Source organism: Girardinichthys multiradiatus, chromosome 17 (assembly GCF_021462225.1).
Source record: "Girardinichthys multiradiatus isolate DD_20200921_A chromosome 17, DD_fGirMul_XY1, whole genome shotgun sequence".
NCBI lineage: Eukaryota > Metazoa > Chordata > Actinopteri > Cyprinodontiformes > Goodeidae > Girardinichthys > Girardinichthys multiradiatus.
The window spans coordinates 5,482,366-5,498,465 of NC_061809.1; the positions used below are offsets into that span (position 1 = coordinate 5,482,366).

Consider the following 16,100-nt stretch of genomic DNA (forward strand, 5'->3'; position numbering starts at 1 on the left):
TGCCTCAAGTGGAGTAGTTTAAGTATCTCGGGGTCTTGTTCACGAGTGAGGGAAGAATGGAGCAGGAGATCGACAGATGGATCGGTGCGGCTGCCACAGTAATGGGGGCGCTGTGCCGGTCAGTTGTGGTGAAGAGAGAGCTGAGCCGAAAAGCGAAGCTCTCGATTTATCGGTCGGTCTACGTTCTTACCCTCACCTGTGGCCATGAACTTTGGGTCATGACCGAAAGAACGAGATCCCGGATACAAGCGGCTGAAATGAGCTTCCTCCGTAGGGTGGCCGGGCACAACCTTAGAGATAGGGTGAGGAGCTCGGCCATCCGGGAGGGGCTCGGAGTAGAGCCGCTGCTCCTCCACATCGAGAGGCGCCAGTTGAGGTGGCTCGGGCATCTATACCGGATGCCTCCTGGACGCCTTCCTCGGGAGGTGTTCTAGGCACGTCCCACCGGGGGGAGGCCCAGGGGATGGCCCAGGACACGATGGAGGGACTATGTCTCTCGGCTGGCCTGGGAACGCCTTGGGCTCCACCCGGAGTAGCTGGAGGAGGTGTCTGGGGTGAGGGACGTCTGGGTGTCTCTGCTGAGTCTGCTGCCCCCGTGACCCGGTCCCGGATAAGCGGAAGACGACGAGTACGGGTACGAGGTTTCATGCCTAAATTGGACCAACCTGGTAGCCAGTCTTCATTGATTGCACATTGCACCAGTAAGAGCAGTGTGTGAAGGTTCAATTAGCAGGGTAAGAGCACAGTTTTGCTCAAAATATTGAAATGCACACAACATTATGGGTGACATACCAGAGTTCAAAAGAGGACAAATTGTTGGTGCAGGTCTTGCTGGCGCATCTGTGACCAAGACAGCAAGTCTTTGCGATGTATCAAGAGCCACGGTATCCAGGGTAATGTCAGCATACCACCAAGAAGGACGAACCACATCCAACAGGATTAACTGTGGACGCAAGAGGAAGCTGTCTGAAAGGGATGTTCGGGTGCTAACCCGGATTGTATCCAAAAAACATAAAACCACGGCTGCCCAAATTACGGCAGAATTAAATGTGCACCTCAACTTTCCTGTTTCCACCAGAACTGTCCGTCGGGAGCTCCACAGGGTCAATATACACAGCCGGGCTGCTATAGCCAAACCTTTGGTCACTCATGCTAATGACAGTTTCAGTGGTGCAAGGAGCGCAAATCTTGGGCTCTGGACAATGTGAAACATGTATTGTTCTCTGATGAGTCCACCTTTACTGTTTTCCCTACATCCGGGAGAGTTACGGTGTGGAGAAGCCCCAAAGAAGCGTACCACCCAGACTGTTGCATGCCCAGAGTGAAGCATGGGGGTGGATCAGTGATGGTTTGGGCTGCCATATCATGGCATTACCTTGACCCAATACTTGTGCTAGATGGGTGCGTCACTGCCAAGGACTACCGAACCATTCTTGAGGACCATGTGCACCCAATGGTTCAAACATTGTATCCTGAAGGCGGTGCTGTGTATCAGGATGACAATGCACCAATACTCACAGCAAGACTGGTGAAAGATTGGTTTGATGAATATCTAAGTGAAGTTGAACATCTCCCATGGCCTGCACAGTCACCAGATCTAAATATTATTGAGCCACTTTGGGGTGTTTTGGAGGAGCGAGTCAGGAAACGTTTTCCTCCACCAGTATCACGTAGTGACCTGGCCACTATCCTGCAAGAAGAATGGCTTAAAATCCCTCTGACCACTGTGCAGGACTTGTATATGTCATTCCCAAGACGAATTGACGCTGTATTGGCCGCCAAGTTAGGCCCTACACCATACTAATAAATTATTGTGGTCTAAAACCAGGTGTTTCAGTTTCATTGTCCAACCCCTGTAGTATGATTAGCCGAACTCCGAACAGATCAGTCAGACTCAGTTTATTATTCAGATTGTTTAAAAGCTTTTCTAAGAAAACTCAGCTAATTGCATCGAGTCAGTGACTTGTAGCAGTAACTCCTCCTGGATGAGTATGTAGTGACAGTGGACAGTCACTGGCATTGAAAACTCCCTTTTAACAGGAAGAAACCTCCAGCAGAACCAGACTCAGTATGAGCAGCCATCTGCCTTGACGTTGTTAGAGACAGGTTCTCTGTTGGGAACTCTCTGGCTGCTTCTGTAGGCCTCAGAAAGAAGAGTCAAGCAATGCTTGTACCTAATTTTCCCCTTTCATATGAACGCTGGATTTTCTGAGCAGCTGATCATACTTAATGTTGTTGCAATTGATTGGCGGGTATGCGACCATCAGATCATAGTCACTTTGGATCCAAATTGAAGAGTTATGCCTTCTCACCCACAAGGAGACATTCACACATGTTGCCTCCCCTGTCCGGCTCTTGCTTGAGATCCGAGCTTGAGACTGCCATTTAGTAAACAAGGTGTTTTTGTTCACAGGGAGTCAGCTATGACTCCTCCTCTCCCTGGGCTGGGTTAGGCCTAGGTTAGTGTGATGTTGAATGATGCAGAGAGGTTCATACTGGCCTTCAATTGTGTAAAGTCAATCCATGTTCCATCCATGTTTTTAATCCATGGCTGGGTCCCAACACTGCTCTATTTTATATGAGAATTTTGTGTGTGTTAAAAAGATGAAAATAATAAAAGCTAAAGTTAAAAGATTAAACATCAATCTGTTGTTTTTGCTGTTCCGCTCATTTAACACACACGATTCGATTTGCACCTTGTTTGTAGATGAGCTTTGCGCGTGTAATCCAGTTTCCTCATGTTTTTGTACACGATAGCCTTTTGAAGATCAGGCCCAACAGAAATGTCAGGCTTCTAAAAAAGTATGTTCGTTTCTATGCACTCAATACTTGGTTGGGATCCATTTTGCATGAATTGCTGCATCAATGCGGCGTGGCATAAAGGCGATCAGCCTGTGGTTCTGCTGTGTGATAAAAGCCAGGTTGCCTTAATAGTGCCCTTCAGGTTATCTGCATTGTTTAGTCTGATGTCTCTCATCTTCCTCTTGCCAATACTCCATAGTTTCTCTCTGGGGTTCAGATCAGGCCAGTGTGCTGGCTTATCAAGCACAGTAACACCATGGCTACTTAACTAGCTTTTGGTACCATGGACCAGTACCAAGTCCTGCTGTTAAATGAAATCAGCATCTCCATAAAGCAGAAGGAAGCATGAAATGCTCTAAAATGTCCTGGTAGAAGTCTGTGTTGGCTGTGGACTTGATAAAACCCACTGCACCAACACCACAGGTGGCATGGCACCCCAAATCATCACTGACTGAGGAAACTTTACACTGGACTTCTGGCAGTGTGGATTCTGTGCTTCTCCACTCTTCTTCCAGACTCTGGTACTTTGATTTCCAAATGAAAGTAAAGTTTTACTTTCATCTGAAAAGAAGGCTTTAGACCACTGAGAAAAAGTCCAGTTATTTTTCTCCTTAGTCCAGGTAAGAGGCTTGTAGCCCATGTGTTGGATTCATCTGTGCGAAGTGCTTCCTGATGCGCTGACTCCAGCCTCAGTCCACTCCATGTAAAGCTCCCCCTGCAGTTATCCCTGCTGCTAGTGCACTTCTTCCTACCACACATTTTCCTTCCACTCAACTTTCTATGAACACGCTTGGAAACAGCACTCTGTGAACAACCGGCTTCTTTAGGAATGACCTTTTGTGGCTTACCCTCCTTGTGGAGGATGTCCATGACTTCTGGACATCCTCCACAACTCTTCTGTACATCTGTCCAGTTAGCAGTCTTCCCTATGATTGCGTAACCTACTGACCCAGGCTTGCAGACCATTTAGAAGTTCCGGAAACCTTAACCTGAGCACCTTAAGGTGTTTGGAGGTAATTGGCTAATTTGAGTTTGACACCAAGAGTTTGCAGTGTTGGTGAAAGGCCAGTTTTTGACAATATTCTATTTTTCAGAGATGCTGAATTTGGATTTTAATTATCTGTAAGCCATAATCATCAAAATTACAAGAAACAAAGGCTTAAAGTGTTTCTATCTTTCTTTCTTTTATTTTATTTGGATCCCCATTAGCTGCAGTTCCCTGGGGTCCATACATACAACATAAACAACAAAAAATACACAACAAACACAAACTATGTGTAATGAATCTATAGGAGTTTTATTTCTGAAATGAGTGTCGAAAAAGATTAAACCAATTCACAATATTCCAGTTTTTTATACATACTTGTATATTTGAAAAGTCAATTTATTCAATTCCACACATACTATTACATTTTAAGAGTTTTTCTTTTTATTTTGATAGTTATGACTTTATCGGTCACACAAGCCAAAATTCATTTACTCATAAAATAATATCAGACTAATAACAACAGGATTTTTAAAATAGAAATGTTACGTTATGTCCATATTATGTCCTACACAATCATCCAACAGACTGTCTGAGAACCTATACTGACAGCCTCTACAAGGAGGTTAAGCCACAAAAGGGTATTGCTGAAGAATCTGGTTGTTCAATAAGAGTGTTGTATCCAAGGATATTAAGGGAAAGTTAAGTTGAAGGAAACTGTGTAATCTAAAGTTCTCTTTTAAGATGAAAGTAAAGTTTGCATTTCCTTTGGAAATCAACATTCCAGAGTCTGGAGAAAGATTGAAGAGGCACAGAATTCACATATCCAGATGTCCAGTGTGAAGTTTACACAGTCACTGATGACTTGGGGTACCATGTCATCTGCTGCTGTTGGTCTACTGGGTTTTTTGAAGTCCACAGTCAACGCAGCCACCTACCAGGAAATTTAGAGCACTTCATGCCTCTTTCTGCTGACAAGCTTTATAGAGATTCTGATTTCATTTTGCAGCAGGGCTTGGTACCGGCTAACAGCAAAACCTGCTTAAATGACCAGCAAACAGACCTGATCTAAACCCCATAGATAATCTAAGGGTCGTTCTTTAGAGGAAGATTAGAGACACCAGAACCATCAACGCAGATAAGGTATAGGCCACTAATAAAGCAACCTGAGCTACCTGAACATCTCTGTAGAACCACAGACTGATCTCCTTCATGCCACCCTGCATGTGTTGTACCGTTGAAAAAGGGGGACAAAAGTGAGAAACAACACAGACAGTTTCCTACACGTGCACTATGTGGAATGTCTTTAGTAAAAAATAAGCACAATTCCCATAATAGTGCAACACCTTTTACATTTACACATATACACATGCTTATCACAACAATCCATCTTGACAGAATTAAGAGTTAATGACTTATTTCATCCTTTTAGCTCTTCTATTAAAATATGAACTGATTAGTTCTCATTTGCCCTATTACCTTTGCTGACAGAGGATTAACATCCCAATTTAACCCCCAGTCAGTCGTGGCAGATGGCTGCTCATACTGAGCCTGGTTCTGCTGGAGGTTTCTTCCTGTTAAAAGAGAGTTTTCCTCTCCACTGTCGCTACATGCATGCTCAGTATGAGGGATTGCTGCAAAGTCAATGCAAGCCACTGCCCACTATCTCTACATGCTCATCCAGGAGTGAATGCTACAAGTCACTGACTCGGTGCAACCTGCTGGGGTTCCTCAGATAGAAAAACTTTTAACCAATTTGAATAAATGACTGAGTCTGACTGCACTGTTTGATAGTTATGATTAATTTAAATGTATTTACCTGACTGGAAATCTGTATGATTCGATTGAATTAACTTTGTGAAGTGCCTTGAGACGACGTGTTGTGAATTATGTATAAAAACTGAATGGAATTGAATTGAATTTCAGTGAGACCGAAAATAACCTTAAGAAAATAAAGGCAATAGAAATAAAAGAACAAAATACACACATCACAGTTAACATACAAACATATGCCAAACACGCAACACACGTTCAGGACCTGCAGCTTGGAAGCTAGCACACCAATCAAGCACAGATCAACAATCCATAATCTCTAGTAGTCGATCACAGAGTAAAAGATGTGTATGTTCTTTCAATTTCCCACTCTCCCTGAAAAGAAATGTCCTCAAAATTAACATCTCAGTCTTAGGTTACTTTAAACACTATCAACTGCCAATAGAAGCAGGATTACAAACTGGAGCTCTTGTCATACATTCTGTTGTCTGATTAAAAACTTAGTTTCTTTTCATAATGTGCATGTTTTTGTGACACAGTATCAACATGAATTGTATCAATATGGCAGTGCAGCAGCATATGCATTTGTAAATTAACTTACATCCAAGTGCATGTGTTCATAGCTCTTGGAGGCAAGTGCAAGGTAGGCTTCTTACATTGTAGCAAGCTGGTGAGCCAAGTTGATTATATGTAAAGATTTTGGGACATCAGTAATGTTGTCTTGGTTGCTGGAGCTCCTCCTTACTGGTCCCACTGTGCTTGCCTCAATCTGGTGAAGGAAAAACCTTCTCCACAGGTATGTACTCTTTCTCAGGAAGTTGCTCACGTTGTCTTACCATGTCCGGTTCTGTTTCTGACTCAGTTGGCGGTGTTCCTCCAATTGTGTGTTCAGCTGATTAATCAGCAGCCATATATTCTGATGGTTGAGGTTGATGTATGAAGTTGCTGATGAGGTGGCACATGGTAGTACCCCTCATCATCATCATCATCATCATCATCATCATCATTATCCTCTGACTGTTTTACTCCCTCAGTTGTGTCCACAGTTCTCTTCCCATGTCGTTGTTGTACCGGCATTCTGGGAGGCAGAGAATCACACGGTAGAAGATGATTGCAGTGTAATATCCTTAATCTCCCTTTACCCTTCTCGGGTAGGAATGTCTTCACTCACTCGAAGCATGACTGTGTGGACCATTTCCTCCCAGTGGTTTCTCAGTGTGCTTGGACCACCACGAGGTGTCATGTTCCGTATTAAAACACGGTCAGCAGGCTTTAACACTGAGCTTCTCACCTTACTGTCATAACATTTTTTTCTTGTCATTACTGCTTTGTGAGCATTTTCAGTTGTGATCTCATATGCCTCAGCAATTGGGATCCTTGTTTCTGTTTCTGTTTATTGTTGATGGTTACTGTTTCCTTACACTGCATGTAGAGTGATCGATAATTACATGTATTGATATTCGCCTTACACAAGATGGAGGAAGTCGATTGAGACCAGTTAAAAAGGTTGCGTTGTGACAATGGAGTTCATTGGTGCTCTTGTATCATGGCATGGTTTCTTCGGTTTAAGTACAACAGTTACATCTTCACAATACATAATGCTCTATCTCACAATGCATATATAGTCAGGAGAAATGATCTCCGATCAGTGATGTTGTAATGTCTATGCCTTGATGGTCTATTTCAATCTGAAGTTCTTTCAACACTGTATGTTAAAGGAGTTCCAACCAAGTAATGGGTGCAGATACTGTATAGTACGGGGACATACTTTACAGTGGGCCAAAAGTTCTATTGAACAAATCCTTTTTATTGGTTGGATGGGATAATCAAACTTTCTGTGAAGCTGAATTCTGAATTTTTATTAGCTCTGAGACAATATCATCAAATGAACAGAAAGAAAAACTTAAATACAGGTCCTTCTCAAAATATTAGCATATTGTGATATAGTTCATTATTTTCCATAATGTCATGATGAAAATTTAACATTCATATATTTTAGATTCATTGCACACTAACTGAAATATTTCAGGTCTTTTATTGTCTTAATACGGATGATTTTGGCATACAGCTCATGAAAACCCAAAATTCCTATCTCACAAAATTAGCATATCATTAAAAGGGTCTCTAAACGAGCTATGAACCTAATCATCTGAATCAACGAGTTAACTCTAAACACCTGCAAAAGATTCCTGAGGCCTTTAAAACTCCCAGCCTGGTTCGTCACTCAAAACCCCAATCATGGGTAAGACTGCCGACCTGACTGCTGTCCAGAAGGCCACTATTGACACCCTCAAGCAAGAGGGTAAGACACAGAAAGAAATTTCTGAACGAATAGGCTGTTCTCAGAGTGCTGTATCAAGGCACCTCAGTGGGAAGTCTGTGGGAAGGAAAAATGTGGCAGAAAACGCTGCACAACGAGAAGAGGTGACCGGACCCTGAGGAAGATTGTGGAGAAGGGCCGATTCCAGACCTTGGGGCACCTGTGGAAGCAGTGGACTGAGTCTGGAGTAGAAACATCCAGAGCCACCGTGCACAGGCGTGTGCAGGAAATGGGCTACAGGTGCCGCATTCCCCAGGTCAACCCACTTTTGAACAAGAAACAGCGGCAGAAGCGCCTTACCTGGGCTACAGAGAAGCAGCACTGGACTGTTGCTCAGTGGTCCAAAGTATTTTTTTCAGATGAAAGCAAATTCTGCATGTCATTCGGAAATCAAGGTGCTAGAGTCTGGAGGAAGACTGGGGAGAAGGAAATGCCAAAATGCCAGAAGTCCAGTGTCAAGTATCCACAGTCAGTGATGGTCTGGGGTGCCGTGTCAGCTGCTGGTGTTGGTCCACTGTGTTTTATCAAGGGCAGGGTCAATGCAGCTAGCTATCAGGAGATTTTGGAGCAATTCATGCTTCCATCTGCTGAAAAGCTTTATGGGGATGAAGATTTCATTTTTCAGCACAACCTGGCACCTGCTCACAGTGCCAAAACCACTGGTAAATTGTTTACTGACCATGGTATCACTGTGCTCAATTGGCCTGCAAACTCTCCTGACCTGAACCCCATAGAGAATCTGTGGGATATTGTCAAGAGAACGTTGAGAGACTCAAGACCCAACACTCTGGAGGAGCTAAAGGCTGCTATCGAAGCATCCTGGGCCTCCATAAGACCTCAGCAGTGCCACAGGCTGATTGCCTCCATGCCACGCCGCATTGAAGCAGTCATTTCTGCAAAAGGATTCCCGACCAAGTATTGAGTGCATAAGTGTACATGATTATTTGAAGGTTGACGTTTTTTGTATTAAAAACACTTTTCTTTTATTGGTCGGATGAAATATGCTAATTTTGTGAGATAGGAATTTTGGGTTTTCATGAGCTGTATGCCAAAATCATCCGTATTAAGACAATAAAAGACCTGAAATATTTCAGTTAGTGTGCAATGAATCTAAAATATATGAATGTTAAATTTTCATCATGACATCATGGAAAATAATGAACTTTATCACAATATGCTAATATTTTGAGAAGGACCTGTATACAAGTCTGTGTTTAATGAATGTATAATATGAGTTCCAAGTCATTAAAGCTGTCAGATGAAATAAAATAAGTTCACTTTTTTGTCTTATGTCTTTAATTTGTTAGGATATGGCATGATGACAGACGGCACTACAACGTTCATCAATGCTTCAGCCTGCACTGTTAACTTCCTGCCTATGAACCCACCTATCGTATTTGACCTTCCCAATCCCAGGACCACATGACTAGAAAAGGCTGTACCCCAAACCACAACCGTCAGTGAAGAGAAAGGAGCTCGAAGAGAAAATTGAGTTTGTAGGGCTGGACAGATGAAGTTTTGTAAATATAATACTAGTGTGTGTTTCACAGAATGTGATTGTGGCAGATGGATGCTTCCTCAGGCTTTCACCATTATTTCATGTGCCATAACTACTTCTTCATGTAAAAATACTGAGATGCAGATGCATGAACTCATGGAGAGACACATTATTATGTAGACAATTAACATTTCTGTGTCATTGCTGCACTGACAATCTGATGCTGCTGTTGGAGACAAAAGGAACATTATTGTCACTTCATTAAAATGAACAGTGAAACAGTCCAAATTCTCATCTACATGAGAGCTTTGGCTGAGCAGCAATGAAACATTTGCCAAGAGGATTTCACACCACTCTTTCTACTTTTCAACTTTATTTTCCAATGTATTTCCCAATCCTTCTGTACACACACATACTTTCCCTCTATCCCTCTATCCCTCTATTCCCTCTGTTTCTGCTTCCTCTCCTCTCTTAGGGGCCAAAGCATGCTGGAATGTACTTTTTGTTTAATTTCCTTATTCCCATCGGCATGTTTGCACATGCAAGACATCAAAGGAAGTGTACAAGGGCAGCAAGAGGTCTCTGCCACAGGCTGCAAGTATGTTGGGGTGTCAGATATGTCGACACTACTCTCTGGGGTTCATTACAGCCTCAGGTGAGCCTCTTAACCCTTAATCTAAAAGGCAGAAAAAAAGGTATTCTGTCCCATCCCAATGTACCACACCCCTGCAGTCTTCTTCTCCTTCCACTTCTTCTCCATCCTTTCCACCCCTCATGCTGTGACTAAAGTGTAGCTGTTACTGGAAATTTCTGAGACCCAAAAGGACAACCATTAAACCTGAAGGTGCTACATGCTAATACTGCTGTCCATTCAGGCTAAGGAAAGCTGGAAAACTGGAAGCAGCAACTGATGTTTCAGGTTAGTCGGTTATGGTATTTGTTGGAGGACTGGACCATCCTGTTTTTTGCTCAAGAGGAGAAAAGCTGTAACTACACACACACTGTAACTGATGTTTGTGAAGTTCCTTCCTCGGAATAATGAACAGCTTAAAGTTTTTCATTGCTGTTGCTATGCTATGTTTTTTGGTTGAAAAAAATGTAAATATTTCTGGTTACATTTCATTTGGTCCATTTCTTAGTAATGTAAATGCTTGTTGTGGTATTTATTCTTTTTGCTCAACTGTATTTATTGAAAAACTATTTCATGTCTTTTGTATTTAAAAAAAGTGGAGATACAAATTTGTAAAATTATTTGGATTTTTTTCAGTGCTTCATATTGTGGATTTGGCCATCTGAACATGCTTTGCATAACAAGATCAGGTCACATTTTGATCTGTCTGCTCTCTAAAGTTATGTGTGAACATTCCCCAGGGCCACAGTTTCTTCCTCCTTCTCTCTTGCTTCCCCACCACATTGCACTATGCCAACGTCTTAATGATTCCAAATGAGCAAAAGAAGAAAAGGCAGACAAGCAGAAATGCATTCAGTTTTAAAAGTAACTGATTTTGTGTGTTAAAGAGATAGTTTGATTTCTTGGAAGTTGTGTCCATTAAGACAATATGAGTAATGAGTATCTTACCAGCACTGCCAGCAGCTCATAGTTCCTTTAATTCACTGTGCTTTGACAGTGTCATTGTGCTTTCAATTGGAAAGACACTTTACATCAGAATTCTAACTTGGGAAATCAGAAGCCTCAGATCAGTCCTATGCTTACATCCAGTTTAGGCAGCCAAGCACAAAACATAGTAAAAGTTACAGTTACAGTTTATTTCCACTTCTGATACCATTGGCTTATATCAGTCTTAAAATTGTATAAATGCATAAAATTCAGTTACCCTGGCCACTGAGCACAGGTTTGAGCAAATCCTACTAGTTTTCCAACAAGCTACTTCCATACTATTAAAATTCCTATTTTTAAAAAGATTTTATGTGAAGTTATTCTCATATCAGTTCCCTTGCCTGTAGTATAAAAATGCCTTATTACCCTGCTGGAAAATTAAATAAATCCTCATTGGTGGAAGTCTAAAAAGGTAATCAGATGTACAGGTCCTTCTCAAAAGATTAGCATATTGTGATAAAGTTCATTATTTTCCATAATGTCATGATGAAAATTTAACATTCATATATTGTAGATTCATTGCACACTAACTGAAATATTTCAGGTCTTTTATTGTCTTAATACGGATGATTTTGGCATACAGCTCATGAAAACCCAAAATTCCTATCTCACAAAATTAGCATATTTCATCCGACCAATAAAAGAAAAGTGTTTTTAATACAAAAAACGTCAACGTTCAAATAATCATGTACAGTTATGCACTCAATACTTGGTCGGGAATCCTTTTGCAGAAATGACTGCTTCAATACGGCGTGGCATGGAGGCAATCAGCCTGTGGCACTGCTGAGGTCTTATGGAGGCCCAGGATGCTTCGATAGCGGCCTTTAGCTCATCCAGAGTGTTGGGTCTTGAGTCTCTCAACGTTCTCTTCACAATATCCCACAAATTCTCTATGGGGTTCAGGTCAGGAGAGTTGGCAGGCCAATTGAGCACAGTGATACCATGGTCAGTAAACCATTTACCAGTGGTTTTGGCACTGTGAGCAGGTGCCAGGTCGTGCTGAAAAATGAAATCTTCATCTCCATAAAGCTTTTCAGCAGATGGAAGCATGAATTGCTCCAAAATCTCCTGATACCTAGCTGCATTGACCCTGCTCTTGATAAAACACAGTGGACCAACACCAGCAGCTGACACGGCACCCCAGACCATCACTGACTGTGGGTACTTGACACTGGACTTCTGGCATTTTGGCATTTCCTTCTCCCCAGTCTTCCTCCAGACTCTGGCACCTTGATTTCCGAATGACATGCAGAATTTGCTTTCATCCGAAAAAAGTACTTTGGACCACTGAGCAACAGTCCAGTGCTGCTTCTCTGTAGCCCAGGTCAGGCGCTTCTGCCGCTGTTTCTGGTTCAAAAGTGGGTTGACCTGGGGAATGCGGCACCTGTAGCCCATTTCCTGCACACGCCTGTGCACGGTGGCTCTGGATGTTTCTACTCCAGACTCAGTCCACTGCTTCCGCAGGTCCCCCAAGGTCTGGAATCGGCCCTTCTCCACAATCTTCCTCAGGGTCCGGTCACCTCTTCTCATTGTGCAGCGTTTTCTGCCACACGTTTTCCTTCCCACAGACTTCCCACTGAGGTGCCTTGATACAGCACTCTGGGAACAGCCTATTCGTTCAGAAATTTCTTTCTGTGTCTTACCCTCTTGCTTGAGGGTGTCAATAGTGGCCTTCTGGACAGCAGTCAGGTCAGCAGTCTTACCCATGATTGGGGTTTTGAGTGATGAACCAGGCTGGGAGTTTTAAAGGCCTCAGGAATCTTTTGCAGGTGTTTAGAGTTAACTCGTTGATTCAGATGATTAGGTTCATAGCTCGTTTAGAGACCCTTTTAATGATATGCTAATTTTGTGAGATAGGAATTTTGGGTTTTCATGAGCTGTATGCCAAAATCATCCGTATTAAGACAATAAAAGACCTGAAATATTTCAGTTAGTGTGCAATGAATCTAAAATATATGAATGTTAAATTTTCATCATTACATTATGGAAAATAATGAACTATATCACAATATGCTAATATTTTGAGAAGGACCTGTATGCTTTATCAATCTGCCTCTGCTCATTTTTTAACAAATCATGGGTCCGCTGGGAGAACTTAGTTCTCAAACTAGAAGACCTTGTAAGCATAATAAATATGAATGAAGCTGATGCACAACTGACAGTTTGATACAGAATCCAAATGTTTACTCCATTCTTGGAGCTAAAGCGGACTGACAAGCCCTATTGATGCAGCCGGCAGGCTTAGCAACATGAACTCCAACATGAATGTTGTTTAGCTACACAAAACCCTTCCAAATGCAACAACATCCTTTTGATTTTAAATGGTTTATATCCACTAACATATCCTGCTAATTAATGGACATTAGAAAATCCTGTTCTAATGTCCTGTTGTAAAATGTTTAACAATGCTGAGAGAAAGGAAGACATGGCAAGTCTTTTTTTTAAGTCTTTTAGTTTTTCTAACTTCCGACTAGATGTCTTGAGAAAGTATGAGTAAAAATATTTCACATAAGATATTGTCGAAAACATGTAAATTTTGTCTCCCTTTTAAACAAATTTTAAAAGGGTTTGGTTCTCCCCTTGAACAAAGTTTTCCTTTTTTGACACCATTGATCTGCAGCAAATGTTGCAGTGGTTTATGTCAGAGTTGTGGGTTTGGTGGAAGGTGGCAAAATGCAGATCATGGCGAGGAGGCCGCATGGTGAGTAGAAGACGTTTTAATTTAAAAGCAACAACTTATAGGCAAGTAGTCCAGGCGTACAGTCAGGAGACAAACAAACCATAAGGAGGAGCTCGGGAATACAGCAAGGGTTGTCAATGTAAGGATAAAGCAGGGAACAATGAAAACTAGAGAGCTTATAAGCTGAGCGAAGTGGAGTATGGACCAATGAGACAGGGAGGCAGGTAATCAGAGGAAACATGAAACAGGTGTGGACCAGGCTGCAGGGAACTGAGGGAATATGTTACTATGGAAACGGGAGCTAGAGAATGCAGAGACTGGAAGGGAAAACTAAACTAGACAGCTCTAGGGAAGAGAAACCTAAACATAAAATAACAGAATTAGTAATTCTAGGAAGAACTAAACAGGGGCCTGGGGAAAAGCTAAACTAATGGAAAACAGACCTAAGGAAACTTATATAAATAAAAACCCTAACATAAAATACAAAACTAAATCTGGAAAGAACACTAACTAGACAACGCAGAGAACTTGAGGAACTATACTAAAGAGCAAAGGTGGGAAAGAACTAATCTTAAGGGGAAAAGGCAACTGGGTAAATAATAACAAAAAGGGGTCTTAGGCCAAATGGGAAAGGGAACTAATAAATTAGAAGAATGCAGCAAGAACAAATAACCTAACAGTAAGCAAGCACAGAAACACTAAGCGAGAAACTAAACTAGAAAACCCAAAGAGGCAAAGAGAACTGTTCTAATAATATTAATAATAACCAGAGGAGAAAACCATTCTAAGTAATAAATAAATGAGAAAGCAACCACCAAGGGAACTATGGGCGAGTGGAGAAAGAACTACTAAAACTAGGGGGCAGGAGAGAGAACAAAACTATTAGGATGACAGAAGGAATAGACAGACACAACTACTAAACCCAAAGGAATAGAAACACCTAACTGTGAAAGTAAATAAACACAAAACCCAAAATGGCAGATCTTGACAGTTAATCAAATAAGATTTGCATAAATCATGATGAAACATTTGGGATTGGAGATGTTTTAAGTTGTTAGAAATATGCTTTGGACTGGGCTCCTTTACTTTCCTATCGTAAAATTAAGTTCTTTCTCTTAATGCAACCTAATTGTGTTAGAAAATAGATAGGATAGAGACCAGCAACCTATATCCTTTCAGCCCTATGTTTTAAGAAAGAAAACTGTACTGGCAAAGAGCCTTGAACCTGGGACTGTTTAGGCTGGTTCTTGGAGTGTGTATAATTTTTGTGTATATGCAGAATCATTTTAAATGAAATTGTATTTACTATACAATTTCTACTACTGATTTGTATTTGTTTAATCACTGCATCTAAATATATTACTAAAGATAAATTTGGTGTTTTATTGTTTCCATTCAGCAACAATTTCAGCTCAAAATACACAAATATCACACTTGGATAAGTCTTAAGATGTAGTCAAGAACAAGACTTTAAGGGAGTCAAGACTAGGTTCAAGCTAAACCAATAAAATACCATTTTCAACAGCATTGCAGTAATTACACTAATATGTTTGTTGCTGTTAACCAAAATACAATAAAGAAAAAACTGCCTTTGGCAGCTTAGTAGCAGGCTTGCCTTAAGCAGGTATACAGACTAACTGGTTGCCCTGCTGTACCTAACTTTTCGGTTTTGAACCTGAACTTGTACAGGTCCTTCTCAAAATATTAGCATATTGTGATAAAGTTCATTATTTTCCATAATGTCATGATGAAAATTTAACATTCATATATTTTAGATTCATTGCACACTAACTGAAATATTTCAGGTCTTTTATTGTCTTAATACGGATGATTTTGGCATACAGCTCATGAAAACCCAAAATTCCTATCTCACAAAATTAGCATATTTCATCCGACCAATAAAAGAAAAGTGTTTTTAATACAAAAAACGTCAACCTTCAAATAATCATGTACAGTTATGCACTCAATACTTGGTCGGGAATCCTTTTGCAGAAATGACTGCTTCAATGCGGCGTGGCATGGAGGCAATCAGCCTGTGGCACTGCTGAGGTCTTATGGAGGCCCAGGATGCTTCGATAGCGGCCTTTAGCTCATCCAGAGTGTTGGGTCTTGAGTCTCTCAACGTTCTCTTCACAATATCCCACAGATTCTCTATGGGGTTCAGGTCAGGAGAGTTGGCGGGCCAATTGAGCACCGTGATACCATGGTCAGTAAACCATTTACCAGTGGTTTTGGCACTGTGAGCAGGTGCCAGGTCGTGCTGAAAAATTAAATCTTCATCTCCAAAAAGCTTTTCAGCAGATGGAAGCATGAAGTGCTCCAAAATCTCCTGATAGCTAGCTGCATTGACCCTGCCCTTGATGAAACACAGTGGACCAACACCAGCAGCTGACACGGCACCCCAGACCATCACTGACTGTGGGT

The 16,100-nt window shown here is 41.5% G+C and overlaps 1 protein-coding gene across 1 annotated transcript in view; it reads left to right on the forward strand.

The window, feature by feature from the left end:
* Positions 1-10,493, forward strand: part of mpped1 (metallophosphoesterase domain containing 1) — a 165,330-nt gene extending 154,837 nt beyond the window's left edge. The window contains exon 7 of the mRNA XM_047389294.1: positions 9,188-10,493. Within this exon, the coding sequence (XP_047245250.1) occupies positions 9,188-9,306 (119 nt within the window). The 3' untranslated portion in view covers positions 9,307-10,493. The remainder of the gene's footprint in view (positions 1-9,187) is intronic.
* Positions 10,494-16,100: the final 5,607 nt, after the last annotated feature.